The 17,687-nt window shown below is 40.4% G+C and overlaps 1 protein-coding gene across 2 annotated transcripts; it reads left to right on the forward strand.

The window, feature by feature from the left end:
• The first annotated feature begins 7,471 nt into the window (after window positions 1-7,471).
• LOC122006049 lies at window positions 7,472-11,611 on the forward strand. Of its 2 annotated transcripts, none has more exons than XM_042561373.1 (7): window positions 7,472-7,889; window positions 8,164-8,255; window positions 8,553-8,801; window positions 9,006-9,140; window positions 9,371-9,553; window positions 10,763-10,924; window positions 11,029-11,611. In XM_042561373.1, exons 1-7 carry the CDS (start codon window positions 7,559-7,561, stop codon window positions 11,455-11,457), a joined length of 1,581 nt encoding a protein of 526 aa, XP_042417307.1. In that variant the 5' UTR covers window positions 7,472-7,558; the 3' UTR covers window positions 11,458-11,611. The 2 variants fall into 2 exon arrangements, with proteins under 2 accessions (XP_042417307.1, XP_042417306.1); XM_042561372.1 differs by having other exon boundaries at window positions 7,474-7,889; window positions 8,098-8,255.
• The last annotated feature ends 6,076 nt before the right edge of the window (window positions 11,612-17,687 follow it).

Genomic DNA, 17,687 nt, shown 5'->3' on the forward strand with positions numbered 1-17,687 from the left:
AGGAGTAAAAACTCCCCCTAAAAGTCAACTCCCCTTGACTAATAGGTAAAACTCCCCCTAAAAGTCAACTCCCCCTTGATCATTGCACCAACAATGTCTTGGAGAGTTTCAAACCTTCAAAATACCAACTCCGAGTGAAATTTCGCACAACCAACAAATTCAGCAGTTGGCATACGATCGGTCACGGACCGATCAGGCTCTGGATCGGTCACGGACCGATCCAGCCTCGACCGATCGAAACCCTTCGATCGGTCCACAAACCCGATAAAGGTTCGATAAGTTCGATTTCTCCACGAAATTCAGAAACCTCTAGAAAATTACAGAAAATTTCAAAAATTGTGAAATTTTGAGGATACATTCCTCATAACATATACTATCATGGAAAAATAGTTTCCTATGAAAATAAGTTCCATTTTCAAATCTTGATACAAAGTTCAAAAGTCTTTGAAATAGCTCAAAGTTAACTCATCTTTGTATCACTTTGCTCAATGATGAATGCTATCACTAGAAAAGCTTCATCAAGGTTTTTCAAATCAATTTTGAAATGATTTTAAACCATTTAATTTAGGACCACAATCTTTGGGCTAAATGTACATGACTTGTACATAAGCTTTCCCTATGATCCCCAATTTTGAATTAGGCTCATCTAGGTACAAGAACTATGCACCTTGTTCCTAACTCATCATCCTAATATCTCACACACATCTAAGGTGTATCAAACACATCCAAGTCAATTTTGATGTGAGATATGGGTTTAGGTTATCTTAGGCTAAAGTCTCATGCATTTTCTAAACATCAATTTGATCTCCATATCAAATTGTGTTTCTTATCCTTAGATCAATTTCATTGATTATAAATGCAAGAAATGATGACATGACATAAAATGATATCATAAATGAAAACATGTGCCAATGTCATGATGTCATGGCATAAAGTATGAAACTTAAATAAATCATGACATTTAACTAACCTAAGCATTAACATGACATTTCAAATGATCATAAATTAAATATGATGTCATGACATGGCATATGGCAAACAATACATGGCAAATAGCATATAAAGGTATAGAAAATACCTAATTCTAGCCTTAGTTGTCATTTTTGATAATTTTGATCATTTTTCCATAAATTCTATATTCCTAAGTGTAATAGACCTAAAATCATATCCTCAAGACTTTTAGATCACTATGTGCCAACTAGATTGACTCTAGAAAATTTCTCAAATGTGGTTGGTACATCCTAATTATCTTAGGAATAATTTTCACTTTCATTTTCAAGGCTTGATTAGACCTTGAAAATTCCTAAAGTGCCACTTTTTGTCATGATTAGGTTAACTACCTATTCAAGTAAGGTTGGCACACCCTAAACCATCTAGCGTGATGGAATCACGCTCCTAGGAACCCAATACATATTTGAGCTCATTGGGTTCACTAAATATTCACTAGGGATGACTTCCCTAGCAACCCTCCTAATGACCCTCCTAGGCTTTAAAGCCTTGGTCATTTGGGACTCATCAAGATCAACTCTAGGGGTGATTCCCCTTGTGACCTTGGTGATGGTCTTCCTAGCCCTAGGTCTTGTTCCATAATCGAATGGAACATTATGGTAAGTGGGCTTGACCACTTGAGACTTAGGTTTGTGACTCAAACCTCTCATGTCCTTGGGCTTTTGCTTTTGACCCTTAGACCCTAGAGTTGACTTCTCCAAATTCTTAAGGGTCTTTTCTAAGGTGTCAAGTCTTGACCTCAAGACTTGATTTTCCTTTTCTAAGGTCTCAAGTTTTAACTTGTCATTTGTCTTTGAGGCATTCCTAGGCATATGTCTAGTTGTTTTGGGATTTCTACCTAGGTTATCCTTAACCTTAGATGAGTTGATCCTAGGGTTGGCTTTCCTAGTGTTATCCTTATCTAGGCTCACATGTTTGGCACCTAAGCATGTGTATCGATTCCTAAAGTTAACATGCTTATCATTATTAACAATTGCAACAAAACTACTAGCATGTGTCTTATTGCAAGAGTGAGACTTAAATGTTACCTTAGGGTTTGCCTTCGCTCCCCCTATTGACGTGCTCGGTCTCTTGTCCTTGTGAGGTTGCCTCCCCCTCGGACATTGACTCCTATAGTGTCCCCTTCGCTTGCATTGGAAGCACACCACGTGCTCCTTGCCCTTGCGTGTTGGGACTCCGGCTTCCTTGACCTTTGGCGCCGGTGGAGTCTTTCTAACCCTCTTTGGACACTTACTCTTGTAATGTCCATACTCCCTACACTCAAAGCACATTATGTGTAATTTATTTGAAATTGAAATGCTTGAGTTACCTAGGGTTGAGGATGGATGAAGACTTTCTTCTTCATCCCTTCCGGAGGTAGAAGCTTCTTCCTCTTGCTCCATTCTTGAAGAAGAACTCTCCTCCTCTTCTTCCTTAGATGTTGAGTAGCCCTCAACTTCTAATTCCTCTCCTCCATGATGTGAGCTACTTGGCTCACTTGACTCCTCTTCATGGCTTGAAGTGGAGTTCCCCTCATGGAACTTAGCCAAGTTGTTCCACAACTCCTTGGCATTGTTGTATCCACCTATCTTACATAGAATGTCATTAGGTAATTAGAATTCAAATACTTTCATTACCTCATCGTTGATTGTGGAATGGTGGATTTGTTCCCTTGTCCACTTCTTCTTCTCGAGTGGTTTTCCTTCCTTATCCATTGGAGGCTTGAAACCTAATTGAACACAACTCCAATTTTCAAGGTTAGTCATAAGAAAATACCTCATTCTTACCTTCCAATACGCGAAGTCGTCGCGGTCATAGAAAGGTGGAATGGTGATGTCTTCTCCGAGTTGATCCATCTCTAGCTTGTGCTCCCTCGGGTGTTAATCCGGCGAAGAGCGACCTCGCTCTGATACCACTTGTTAGGATCGATGGTCGCGGCTAGAGAGGGGGGTGTGAATAGCCGCCCCAAATCTTCGCGTTTCTTCCTACGATTAGGGTTAGCGCAGCGGAAATGAAACCGTAGAAACGAAAAGGAAAAAGACAAACCTCAAACTCGATGGATGTAACGAGGTTCGGAGGTGATACTCCTACTCCTCGGCGTGTCCGTAAGGTGGACGAGCCCTATCAATCCGTCGGTGGATGAGTCCCCGGAGAATCGGCTAATAAATACTCCTTGTGGGTGGAGAAACCTCGCCACAATAGCTTGCAATAGCAATATGGAAATACAAAGAAGAGCAAGAACAAAATACACAATGAATGTACGAATACTCGCTTGCCTTCTCGTCGACTGAAGTCCCGGATGAAGCACCAACTTCACGGACGAATGCCAACAAGCAACTCAGTCAAAGAAGCTCCCACGAAGCTTCGGAGCTCAGCAAAGCTCAAGAGCACAGCTTTCAGAAGAACAGCAGCTCAGTTCAGAGGAGGAAGAAGGAGGAAGAAGTTGCCCTTGATCTCCTTTTATAACCTCTGATATCCTGAGCCAACCTGCGAACCTGCAAGCAAAAAGGCCAGAACACAGAAGCCCGAAATAACCTAGCCGTTGAGTCACAACAGCTAGTCCTGGTCTGGGGCTGATCTGATCGGTCATGGGGACCGATCAGGCTCTATGCTGATCGGTCCCCAGACCGATCAGAACGCTTTCACAGAGAGTTGCCCAACTCTCTATGCGTACCCTGATCGGTCCCGGGGACCGATCAGGCTTCCTTCTGATCGGTCCCCAGACCGATCAGTAAAGGTGCATGTTTACATAAGCTGTTAAAAGATCTAGCTGAATACTGCCAGAAACAAAAGTTGTTCATGTCAAATGCATAACACAACCAAAACTAAAACCTACTGAAGTTTAAGACCTATGTAAAGCTTGTTTCATTTGTTCAAAACTTATACTTTTATATACTTCAAAATAATAATAATTATCCTCTTGGGCCCAGGCGTAGTACCAAAGCGCGCTCCCTAATAGAAACTGGGGTGGCGAGCCACCAGTCCTACGAGGGTGAAGACCTTGGTCTTACCAGGGCCGAGACCTCGGAATCGGTCACCTGGATTTGTTTAACGACAATCTCGGAAGTCGGGTACTAGCCTCTTCAAGTAAAATACTTGCTACTTGTTAATACTTCTAATAAAAAGAATGCCTCGGCATCTCTTCAAGCACTTGGCGTGCTGGGGACCCAAAAATTCAAAACTGAGATGGTGCACATCCGTTGTTCCTGTGCATTGAATTAACAAGGAAAATCTAAAACTAAGATGTTACATATTTATATAGGTCATTTCTGTTCATCGCAGTGACCACGAAATGAAACCTACATGCTCAAAAGAAAAACTAAACCATTTCATGTTCACTGCCTGGCAACCAAATCTGAAACCTGCAAGGCTCAAAATGATCCGATCATGCCCATTAAGGTAACAACAAATAGAAATCTAAACATGAAACGCTAATTATGAGGGTTGAAGGATCTAAACTACATGCATAATCTATACAAATCCCTTTTTATTTTCTTTTTGAGATTCACGGCAGCAAGCTCCAAAAGCAACACTCCTTACAACATGCTTCGAGAATCAAGAAGAAACAAGAATCCGAAAGCTACTCCTACTGCAGGTGAGAAGCACTTACCGAGTTTCCTTGATTCACAACCGAGATCGGCTTCTAGGGTTTCAGAGAATCTCGAAATTTCGGCAACTTCTTCATGTCTTCGCGTTCTCCTCGACGAGGTGATCGCGATGGTGTGGAAGGCTCTCGGAATTGGTCCTTGGTCGGCCGCCGGAGACGAAGCCCTAGCTCCTTTTTTTTCTTCGCCCAAGCAAGAGCCGACGCCGTGCGCAAGAGGAGGAGAAGAGGTTTTAGGTCACGAGAGAATAATCCCATTCCTCTCTTAACTTATCCCTCTTTATACCTAGGGTATTTCTGTTACCTATTTCTGCTTAAATTTATTTTCGCCCTCTATTTGATCAGCATGGCCCTGCTGGGTTCTTGGTCATTTGAACCAACTTAAGGTTTAGCTTAACTAGGGGTCTCCGGTTCGATCCTTGGCTCGGCCTCTTTTTGCCTCAACTTCGTTTCTTTTGGTAAAAATACCAAACGAACTCCGAAAATTACATAAAAATACTCTAAAAATTTCTAAAAATCTCTAGAATATTTCTAAAGCATTTCTAATTATTTATAAGTATTATTAGGACTCGTAATGAGAAAATTTGGATTATTACACACAGTTGGGATTGTAAGTAGGTATATGCATGATCTTGGAAAGGAGCATTGGCAAACTATGAAATGGATTCTAAGATATATTTTGAACACCGTAGATGTTGGTTTGGTATTTCAGTAGGACAAGTAAGATGGTCAGTATGTAGTTTAGGTATTGTGATTCTAATTATACAAGTGATTTGGACAAGTGTCGATCAACTATTGGTTATGTGTTTTCTTTTGCAAAGGCACCAGTTAGTTGGAAGTCCACCTCACAGTCAATAGTTGCTTTGTCTATGATAGAGGCAGAGTATATGGTGCTTACAAAGGCTGTGAGGGAGGCAATTTGACATCAAGGGTTGCTTGATGAACTGGGAATGGAGCAGAAGTACATGAAAGTGTATTGTGATAATCAAAGTGCTATTCATTTAGCAAAGAACCAGATAATTTATCATGCAAGGATGAAGCACATTGATGTTCGATATCATTTTATACATGAGATTCTAAAAGAAGGTGGAGTCATAATTCTTCGAACCACTGAAAATCCTGCTGATACAATGACAAAAGTGGTAACTACAATCAAGTTTAAATATTTTTAGACTTGATCAATATTGTTCAGAATTGATAGTGGAAATTTGGGACACTACCGAATATTGGTTTTGTGAGAGAATCGTATTTTTTTTATCAAGTTGGAGATTTGTTGTTTTTTTTTTTGTTTGTTTGGTAAATTAAATAATCCCACGTTGGCAATTGAGAAAATAAGTAGTAATCTTAAGGCTATAAAAAAATATAGATTTGTTACATTAACGGTCCCTAGTATCGACCCCACGGATATAGAGGGAGGTTCATACAGGTACACAGGCATCATGTGCATGGTAGGGTAAACCTCAGATCGTCAGTTCCTTATAATTGATCCTTGACCATTATGCCAGAAATGTCATGCGCCCATCATCTGTGCTACGCCTTATATTACGCCAAAAATATCATGTGCTCACCATCTGTGTTAATCTTAAAGCTATAAAGACTCTTATCCTTTGTGTCTTGTGTGTGGCATTTGGAATCTCGAATTTGATATTTGGAATCTATAATTGTCTTTTTAATTTAGGCAATTAACTCTTTCTCCCATATTTTATAATATTAACTAAATTAGTGAAATATTGTTTGATAGTGTTTGGAGGATTTATACACAATTAGCCAAACCTTATTAAATTCTAATGTTCTCTTTTATATTTAATTAATAGCTATTGCCAGATATAATTGTTGTAAATTATTGTACTTTTGGTGGGTATTAACCATATTAATCCAAATTCCACAACAATTGACTATTTACATATCAATTGATGACCGATAATAAAGGAGCAGTCAATTGCACATAATTTAATTAATTTAGTTGATTATCGAATTAATAAATTTTATGTCGATTTGATTTGTTTAATTTTAATAAATCAGATATAAAAAATTTTCGATCAATTTAGTTACGGTTTAAGATTTAAAATTTAATATTTAAGATTTTAAAATTTAGACTAATTCAAACAATCATTGAGTGACTAAAAGTTGAGCCACATTTTACTGTCCGACCCACCATGCTTGGACTAATCTTATGCCGGATCAAGCATGACTTGGTTAGGCCCAAGTTGACCCCAACTTACAGGGCCACAGCCATAGTGCGCCTAACTCGGGTCAACTGGGTGTGCCAGACCACCTTAAATATTTAGCATAAGGAATGGTCACGAAATGCTCCATTGTAAATTGGATTCGGCACAAATCCATCTATGGTCCAAAAGAAGCCAACGACGAGATCTTTGACTCTCTCTCTCTCTCTCACGTAATCCATTTCCCCTATCGATCTCGTGGCGTCTCTCCGAATTCGTTCCATGACTCTCTTGTCACAGATCCCTTCCACATATCGATTTAATTTGTTCAATTTTAGTAAATCGATTATAAAAAAATTGATTAATTTAATTAGTTCAATTTAATTAAGATTTAAGATTTAGAATTTAGGATTTAAGATTTTAAATTTTATACCCTACTTAGATTCAAAGAATCAATGAGTGACTAAAACATGAGCCGCATTTTACCGACCGACCCACCATGCTGGACTAATCTCACGCCTGATCAAGCACGACTTGGTTAGGCCTAGGCTGACCCCAGCCTGCGGGGCCACAACCATAGTGCGCCTAACTAAGGGTCAAATGGGTGTGCCAGGCCGCCTTGCATTGTTTATCATAAGGATTTGGGCCACAAAATGCTCCATTGTAAATTGGGTTCGGCACAGATCATCTACGGCCCAAAAGAAGCCGACGACGAGCCCTTCGTCTCCCCCCCTCTATCTCTCTCGTAATCCATTTCCCCCATCGACCTCGGGGCTTCTCTTCCGACGAATTCGTTCCATCCATGGCTCTCTTCCAGCAGCTCCCTTCCACTCTCCACCCCGGCGTTCCACATCTCGCACCTTCATCTCTCCCCCTCTGGTTCAGTGCTCCGGGGAAGGCAAGGAATGGCTGCTTTCCGCGAGCCGCCGCTGCCGCAGGCGCGTCGGGTGAATCTGAGACCACTCCGTGCCGACGTATTCTTCTGCCACTTCCTCTCTCCGAGACCCTTAGGAGGCACTCGGTGCTGGTCGTCCACCTTGCCGCTTCCGCTGCCTGCCTCATCGGCTTCTGTGCTCGCCCATGTGCACTTGCTTCGGTCATATTGTCTCCTCCTACTGCCCTCGCCGCGCCTGGTACGCAGGGTTTATTGTCTTACATCAATTATTTGTTAGCTTGCTCAAAAATCTCGTCTTGTTGCTGCTTCCGGCTTTATTTTGAGTTTGATTTCTCTGTAAAGAACCATTCTTCAGGTGTCGAATTCTCGATCTAATTATATAGTTTTAGAAATGCTAACTGATCATTGAACCTGACCAAACGGTCTCAAAATTTTCATTGTTTAAGTGCATGAAATGGGGAACCCTGACACGGTCGTAGAAAATACAACTGATGATGAGGAGTTGTTGGCAGCATTGGAGGCTTGGAAATCGAAGACATATGCTTTGACTGTACCCTTAAAAATCGTGTCTCTCCGAGGATCCCTACCGCCTTCATGGATTAAGGTTAGTGCTTGATAATGTTTGCTTGCATAAAGAGCGGGAGTGGTAGTGCAATATTTTTTTGGTTGTTGCTCCTGTTCTTCCCTTTAAGCATTTAATATCTACAAATCAATAATGACCATTGATGCTATATGTTCAGCGTCCTGCATTAAAATAAAGAGGCCCAACTTCAAATGGGGTGACTCTTTTATACAAGCTTGTTTAACTAATCATATAGTATTTGTTAGCTGGTTGGAGAAAACATATAAGTATTTGTAATCACTCCTGGAATCATCTCTTATGTTTTCTTCTTACAAACAGGATTTCATTCAAGCCCAAGGAAGGAGATTGAAACTGAGTATTGAGTACCGTGGAGGTTTTGAATCAATCTTTTCTGATTTGGCAGAAGTTTCAGATAAAGGTCATTTACAGCCAAAGTCGGCTATGGCAGCTGACATCATTGCCATTGGTGACTCTTGGCTGAATTTTGCCATCGCCAAGGATTTAATTGTGCCCATTAAACACATAGAAGAGCAAGATTGGTTTAAAACTTTAAGTGACAAGTGGAAGGTGAGACACTGCTCTTTGAATTCTATTGATTTTGTCTGTTCATTTTTTGAACCTTCATAGTTTTGTTACTTCCCTTTTTCTCGATTGTAAGTATCTAAAAGGCGACCTATGTCTTTGAAAATTTGTCAAATTTTCAAATGCTTTGTAGCTGTCCTGTGTATTTTCTGTCATAATTGGTATTTTAATTTTTATAAAGTTTCTCAGGTTCATTTATGCAGGAATGATAAAGGGGAGTTGGATCCTAATGGTTGTATATGGGGAGCACCATATCGTTGGGGAACTATGGTTATAGCATACAAGAAAAACAAATTTAGAAAGCACAATTTAAAGCCAATTGAGGTAATTCATGTTTTAAGTACACGAGCACCACTATTTCCATTCATTTTTCATAATGAGAAGTGAAATTCTTTGTACTATTATGTGCTATACATTTCTGTTTTTGTTCTGCTTCATTTGGTTATTTGCATCTAGATTAGGAATAAGAATGTTTTCTCTTTGAAGGAAATTAAATTTGCATGATTCCAATTTCACTTCTCATATGATGATCTAGGATACTTGAATTATCACAGGATTGGAGTGATTTATGGAGAGATGAGCTTGCTGGGAAGATTTCAATGGTAGATTCTTCTAGGGAGGTCATTGGTGCAGTATTGAAATATATGGGGGCTTCATACAACACCAAAGACATTGAAAAACAAGCTTCTGGAGGGAGGAAAGAAGTGCTTCGTTGCTTAAGAGTGCTTCAGAGGCAGGTATGCTGTAAAGGTTGTGAATTTGAGATATTTGATATTCATTTAAAAAAAAAAAATGACTTAAGAAATTGTATAATTTTTGCACAACTGGATTTCTGTAGGTCGTGTGTAACATGTTTTCCCTCCAAATATTTGCTCCCATCTTCCATGGACCATCTCCCACTAAGTTAAAGTCTTCTGTTATAATGGCAATATAGGTTCTATAAAGGAGGCTGTTATTACTTGCAAAAGTAATTAGGGGAAAACACTAAGTGTATACAGAAACTGGGGTTTACACACATCTTTACATGCAAGTACTTATCATTAAGAATACTGCTTATGCAATCAACAGTTTGTCAAGTTAGTTTTGGGTGTGGTATAATGTATCCTCTCTTTCTATTATATTGCCAAGAGAGGAATTCATCAAACACATCTTCCGAGAATGCCTCACGGTTCAGTGTGAAGTGTGAACTGAAAGATTGCCTCCTTAGACAACACACCGACTGCCTTTTCCCTTTTGTCGAATAGATAAATCTAATTCTTAAGGGATGGACCAAGTGTGATCTATTGCAGCTGTGACTTGAATACTAGTGATTTAGGCATATATCTGTAGAACTCAATGGAAGATCTATGTAGTGCAAATGTAGTTCAAATAGACAGAAAAAATCCATATTTTTGGAATTAGAGAAATAATGTCCTCAAATCGGATGCTGTTTTGTAAACTTTGTGATCCTTTACTCTTTCTCATCTCATTCTAGTAGAAGAGATTTTACACCTTCCAAGCAGCTTTCCACCGCTATATTGGGGCACGTGATATGTCTGAAAGCTTAACCATGTGATATAAAAGAGGTAGGCTATATTATAAGAGCATGTTGAAATCAAAATCGAGTGCTTTAGATTTAGAATTACATTCAAAGATTGATCCCTTAACACATTGTATTCCTCTCCTGCACGCTTGACCTTGAGGACATGTATCATAATTTGGAATACTTAGCTGGTTAAAACTGGTTAAATTGCAAATGTGATACAGTTATACATTTGCTGCAATTATGATCAACAGAAATCAATGAGATGCATTTTTTTGTTAGCGGTGGCATGTTCTATTGTTAACGCACTGAATCGCCGATAGCAAGTCTTATTTGACTATAAATTGTGTAAATCTTTACTTCCCAATTACTGCTTCTCCTTCCTTTGCTTGAGGAACAATGGTTTGTATTTTGCTTCTTGTAGGTTCGGGTGTTTGACAGTGTTAACTACCTGAAGGCCTTTAGTGTTGGAGATGTCTGGGTTGCCGTTGGATGGAGCAGTGATGTTATTCCTGTTGCGAAGCGAATGTCCAACGTTGCGGTGATTGTTCCAAAGTCGGGTAGTAGTATGTGGGCAGATCTGTGGGTATGATTATATGCAATCTGACAATAGTCAAACTTGTCATTCTGCATAGCTCCATTTCCTTTCCATTCACACATGTCGATAATACCTTGTTGCTTGCCTTTCAGGTTATACCTTCGGCTACAAGATTCAAAACCGACCAAATTGGCGGAAGAGTCAGAGGCCCATCCCCACTCATCCATCAGTGGATAGAGTTCTGCTTGCAGATTGCTAGAGCACTGCCATTTCATCAGGAAGTCATTCCAGGAGCTTCTCCCTTCGCCATTGAACATTTTCCAGGACCTCGAGAATCCATAAAAGGGAGGCCTAAACTTGACACAAATCTTGTCGATGGAGCACCAACACCTGAAATACTAGCCAAATGCGAGTTTTTAGAACCATTATCTGAGAAGGCAAGAGAAGATTTTGAATGGTTGATTTCAAGCATGGATAAACCAGGTCGCAGTTGGGTTACTACCATGCAAAATTTCAGCTCTGCCTTACAATTCCTGGAGAAGGTAAAGAAGAAAAAAGTTTCCAGGGAAAAGGGAAATTGAATAAATGATAGCAAAGGGGACATATTCTCTACTTTGTTGCTAAGTAAATGATTTTTTTTTTCTATGTTTTTATTCTACTAAGAATTGGTGCTAAAAAAACTTGGAGGTCAGCAGTAATAAAAAAAATTGAAATAGGTTGTTCCATTTTATTTAAGGTTAACAATTAAGTAGTCACAAGGATGTTTTAGTAGTTGTTATTGTTGGAACTTCAAAGTATTTTGATCTGATCAAACGGGTTAAGTTAGGTTCTATTTGATTTAACCCTTGTGTCTAAATGTGTAGAAGCTTAGGAACACAGGAAGTCGAGCGAAAGACGTGGCTAGCAAGAAGGACGACACAGGGTGAGAGGTGATAAGTTCGGTGCGTTTGAGGGACGAGGTGACTGCGGAAGAGTACACCGGTGGACGAGAAGAATGTACGTGACGTTCGAGGGACAAGAAATCGGAAAGGAAGGCTGATCGAGGAGAACGGACGAAAAGAACGTACGCGACGTACGCCGGAACTTGGGTTCGGGTGAACCCTATTTCGGATGGCCAAGATCACCCAAACTAGCAGAGCCGGAGCAGAAGATCAGGACCAAGACGAGCTGAACCGGAGCAGAAGAACCGGATCGCAAAAAGTCAATTAAGTTGGCTTATGTGGTCCGGGCGCCTGGAATCATTCCGGGCGCCCAGAGCCTTTATTGTGTTCCGGGCGCTCGGAACTAATATTTTATCCACGATGAGGTGGACGCTGATCGACGCGTTGGGGATAAAGTTTTATCCCTCCAGGGCGCCCGGAACCCTTCGGGGCGTCCCGAACAGTGCTATAAATATAGCACTGATTTTCACAGTTGGAACAATTTACTTGTAATCTATTTCTCTGTGCTTTACTTTTCTTCTGTGTTGTTAACGTTGTAAGAGGCTATTCTGTTGGGTTTTTCGGGCCGCGAAAATCGCTTTTTCGCGTCGCGGAAACCCCGAAAGTCCCTAGCCAACGGATCCGTGCGAAGAATATAAAACAAAATTTACATGTACGAGTTTACTAACTAGATCTACACTTAGATCTACATGTTTAGAAGGTTACCCTTGTTGCGTGCCCTTTGTAAATTCCGCTCGTCCAAGGTACGCCGGATCTCGAGTATGTTCAAATGTACACACCTTTAGTAGTATCCACACGAACAAGATGTGTTCTCTAACACACAAGGATGGAGAAGAGAACACCACAAGTGTGCTAGCACTTATTGATGCTCTCGGATGGGATTGGAAGAAGAAGAAAAGAAAAGAAAAGAAAAGAAGAGAACACACTCCTCTAAAATCTCTATGTGACTTTCACTAACCTTTCTTCTTGGATTAGACTCACTCTCCTTTCTTCTCCCTTGCTTGAAACCCACGACCAAGAGAAGAGAAGGAGCAAAAAGAGAGCTTGAGGAAGAAGATGATGTGAATGTGAGTGAATGAAAAATTCACTCTCATTCAAAACCAAAAAGGTAACCCCCATTCTCATTAAATGTAGTCATTAAAGAGAATAGATTTGTAACCCCCATGAGTTGGCACACTTTGATGATGTGGCACATCATTATTAGTCCTCCTAATGCCAAATCACTAATGATGTGGCAAATAGTCAAGTCAAACTTGACTCTTCCTCTTCCTCTCAAGTCAAGTCAAACTTGACTTAATCTCTCTCATGGTTGATCTAATCCAACCATTTAATTCAAGCCAATTTAATATAATGAATCCAATTCATTTAATTAAATTGATTTAATGAGTCATAATTTAAATTAGACTCATTGAACACATGAATCAACTTGAGTCCAACTCAATTAGCCCAATTAGGATTACTCTTAATCCAATTTGATTCATCACATGAATCTAATCCTCTTTGTTCATCATATGAATCTAATCTCCATTTAATTATCCTTAGTGTGTGACCCTATAGGTTCTTGTAACGTTGTCAATGCCCCTAAACCCATTTAGGAGCATAAGTAATGAGCGGTATCTAGCAACACATCATTATTACCCAAGTTACAAGAATGTTGAGATCCAACATCATCTTGTGACTACTAATTGTGACTCCTCACAATATATGACAAGTGTCCTTCTATCCTAGACATCTAGATTGATTAATGTGAGGCATAGACCGTGTCATCCTCTAATCAATCTAAATCTTGAACTCCAAGTAGACTCACTCAATCAAATGAGCTCAATATCTCATATTGACTCATTTGGGCATGACCATACACTTCGTGGTCTCACTCTATCAAGAATATCGATGTCTCTCCCGTCATATAGGAGGGATAGATCCCATCTACATCACTTACATCCCTCCGCATAATTTGTTACATACCTAGTAATCGCCTTTATAGTCCACCCAGTTACGGGTGACGTTTGACGAAACCAAAGTACATAACTCCTTATGTAGGGAACCATGGTGACTTCAGGTCTAAGGACTAGTAGTCATACTAATAGCTACATGAGAAAGTATTTGACACTCATATAACGATCCATGATACTTTCTCATGGCGGGTCATTCAGTATACATTCTCCAATGCATACCCATGTGTCAACTTGATATCTCCATATCCATGACTTGTGAGATCGAGTCATCGAGTTGACCTACATGCTAGTCTTATTGCATTAACATTGTCCCTGAATGTTAATACTCGACTAGGAATGATTAAGAGTAGTGTTCCCTATATCATCTCACTATCGATTCAACCAATCGATTGATATAGGTAAGAACCTTCTACTCAAGGACGTTATTATACTTAGTTTATTTGGCACCAATACAAGTAAGTATAATAACCAAAAATCAAATGCCTTTATTTATATAAAATATGATACAACAAGTCCAAAATACAATCATCAAATGATTGGCTCTAGGGCTCTAGCTAACAATCTCCCACTAGCACTAGTGTCAATCAGTGTAGGCTCTAAGCCCCAATGACCTAGTGTGACCATCATGCTTCCTCCGTGCTAAAGCCTTGGTCAAGGGATCTACGATGTTAGCCTCTGTAGGTACTCTGCAAATCTTCACATCTCCTCTCTCGATAATCTCTCGAATGAGATAGAAGCGCCGTAGTATGTGTTTGGTCCGCTGGTGTGAGCGAGGTTCCTTCGCCTGTGCTATAGCTCCATTGTTGTCACAATAGAGCTCAATAGGGTTAGCAATGCTAGGAACCACCCCGAGTTCAGTGACGAACTTGCGAATCCAAACTGCCTCCTTTGCTGCCTCTGATGCAGCAATATACTCGGCCTCTATCGTAGAATCAGCTACTATGTCCTGCTTCGAACTCTTCCAGCTCACAGTACAACCATTTATGCAAAACACGAACCCTGACTGTGATCGATAATCATCCTGGTCGGTCTGGAAGCTAGCATCACTGTAACCCTTTACAGCTAGCTCATCATCGCCTCCATATATCAAAAAATATTCTTTAGTCCTTCTTAAGTACTTAAGAATATTCTTGACCGCTATCCAGTGACTTTCACCTGGATCTGACTGGTATCTGCTTGTCATGCTCAAAGCATACGAGACATCAGGTCGAGTACATAGCATGGCGTACATGATAGATCCTATGGCTGAAGCATAAGGGATATGATCCATGCGGTCTCTCTCCTCTCTAGAAGAGGGACCCTGAGTCTTCAAAAGACTCACGCCATGTGACATCGGCAGAAATCCCTTCTTGGAGTTCTGCATGGCAAACCGAAGGAGTACCTTGTCAATGTATGTACTCTGACTTAGGCCAAGCAATCTCTTAGATCTATCTCTATAGATCTGTATCCCTAAAATGCGGGATGCCTCACCTAAGTCCTTCATTGAGAAACAAGTCCCTAGCCAAGTCTTGACAGACTATAGCAAAGGGATGTCTTTCCCAATGAGCAGTATGTCATCCACATACAATATGAGGAAGATAACTGTGTTCTCTACAACCTTCTTGTAGACACAAGGTTTATCTTCGTTTTTGAAGAAACCAAACTGTTTGATTGTATCATCGAATTGAAGATTCCAGCTCCGAGAAGCTTGCTTTAGTCCATAAATGGACCTATGCAGCTTGCATACTCTGCTAATATGCTGTGGATCTACAAAACCCTCAAGTTGTGTCATGTACACATCCTCGAGTAGGTTTCCATTCAGAAACGCAGTTTTGACATCCATCTGCCAGATCTCGTAATCGTGGTAAGCTGCAATAGCAAGCATGATCTGAATGGACTTAAACATCGCTACTGGTGAAAAAGTTTCATCATAGTCAATACCATGAATCTGCTTGAAATCTTTATCTACCAAGCGACCCTTATAGATAAGTCCATCCATGTCAGTCTTTCTCTTAAAGGCCCACTTACACCCTATGGATTTTACCCCTTCAGGTGGATCAACCAAAGTCCATACTTGGTTGGTGTACATAGATTCCATTTCGGATCTCATGGCTTCTAGCCATTTCTCAGAATCTGGTCTCATCACAGCTTCCTGATAGGTGGTAGGCTCATCCTCTATGAGCACAACGTCATCATGGTCAGACAAGAGAAATGAGTATCTCTCAGGTCAAACAAGAGAAATGAGTATGTCTCAGGCTGGTTGTTGTTCCTCAACTCTTTGTGGAACAACATCATCCACAACACTTTGTGGTTCCAGTTCAACTTCCATCGAGGCTTCAGTGCTAGGATCCGCATCTTGAACTTCTTCAAGATCGAATGTACTCCCACTAGTCTTTCTAGAAACAAAGTCCCTTTCTAGAAAGACTCCAGTCTTTGCCATCACTATCTTGTGCTGACTGGGAATGTAGAAGTAATATCCCTTAGTTTCCTTGAGATATCCTATAAAGTAGCACTTGTCGGATTTGGGTCCTAATTTATCTGAGACTTGACATCTAACGTAGGCCTCACATCCCCAAATCCTCATGAAAGACACTTGGGCATCTCTCCCAGTCCATATCCTATATGGTGTCTTTATCACGGCCTTGGATGGAACTCGGTTGAGTATAAAAGCTGCCGTGTCTAGAGCATAGCCCCAAAGGAATGTCGGGAGATCTGTGTAACTTATCATAGACCGTACCATATCTAATAAGGTACGATTCCTCATTTCGGATACATCATTCCACTGTGGTGTTCCAGGAGGAGTGAGTTGGGATAGAATCCCACACTCAGCTAGATAGTCACGAAACTCATGGCTAAGGTATTCTTTACCTCGATCTGATCGAAGTATCTTAATACTCTTGCCAAGCTGGTTTTGTACTTCATTCTTGAATTCTTTGAACTTTTCAAAGGATTCAGACTTATGTGTCATCAAGTACACATAACCATATCTACTGAAGTCATCAGTAAATGTGATGAAGTACCTATAACCGCCTCTAGCCGCGACATTGAAAGGGCCACATACATCACTATGTATAAGTCCTAACAAATCAGTCGCTCTTTCGCTGTGCCCACTAAAGGGTGGCTTGGTCATCTTGCCTAGTAGGCATGACTCGCACGTCTCATAAGATTCAAAATCAAATGAGTCCAACAAACCATCCTTATGGAGCTGGGATAAGCGCTTGTCATTTATATGACCTAAGCGACAGTGCCAGAGATAGGTTTGGTTCAGGTCATTTGACTTAAACCTCTTGGTATTTATGTTATAAATAGGGCTTTCAAGATCTAGAATATAGAGTCCGTTTATCAGAGGTGCACTACAATAGAACATATCGTTTAAATAGACGGAACAATATTTGTTCTTTATTGTAAACGAGAAATCTTTCTTGTCCAAACAAGAAACTGATATAATGTTCTTAGTTAATGCAGGCACATAACAACAATCATCTAATTCTAGTACAAGCCCAGAGGGCTGAGATAGATGATAAGTTCCTACAGCAACAGCAGCAACCCGTGCTCCATTGCCTACTCGTAGGTCTATCTCACCCTTCGTCAATGCCCTGCTATTTCTCAGCGCTTGTACATTAGTACAAATGTGCGAAACACATCCGGTATCTAATACCCACGATGAAGAAATAGAGAGGTTGACTTCTATAATATGTATACCTGAAGTAGAAATCTTATTTCTCTTCTTCTTAAGATCTTCTAGGTATTCTTTGGAGTTCCTCTTCCAATGCCTTGCTTGTCCTTGATATAGGTGACAAAGATGTTCAATCATATCATAAGCACTCATCAACTCATGTTGCTTCTGAAGCTCAGAGTTCATGGTCGCGAGCATAAAACAGGACACATCTAATGCATCATCTTGATGCTTCTTGTAAGCATCTCGGTCTGCTCGCG

Source organism: Zingiber officinale, chromosome 7B, assembly GCF_018446385.1.
Source record: "Zingiber officinale cultivar Zhangliang chromosome 7B, Zo_v1.1, whole genome shotgun sequence".
In the NCBI taxonomy this organism is placed as follows: Eukaryota; Viridiplantae; Streptophyta; class Magnoliopsida; order Zingiberales; family Zingiberaceae; genus Zingiber; species Zingiber officinale.

Bases quoted from the DNA above. Each gene is read 5' to 3' on its own strand.
- LOC122006049 (XM_042561372.1), top strand. From the start codon at position 7,559: ATGGCTCTCTTCCAGCAGCTCCCTTCCACTCTCCACCCCGGCGTTCCA. The intron at 9,554-10,762 runs GTATGCTGTAAA...TGCTTCTTGTAG, and splicing joins TAAGAGTGCTTCAGAGGCAG to GTTCGGGTGTTTGACAGTGT. The intron at 10,925-11,028 runs GTATGATTATAT...CTTGCCTTTCAG, and splicing joins GTATGTGGGCAGATCTGTGG to GTTATACCTTCGGCTACAAG.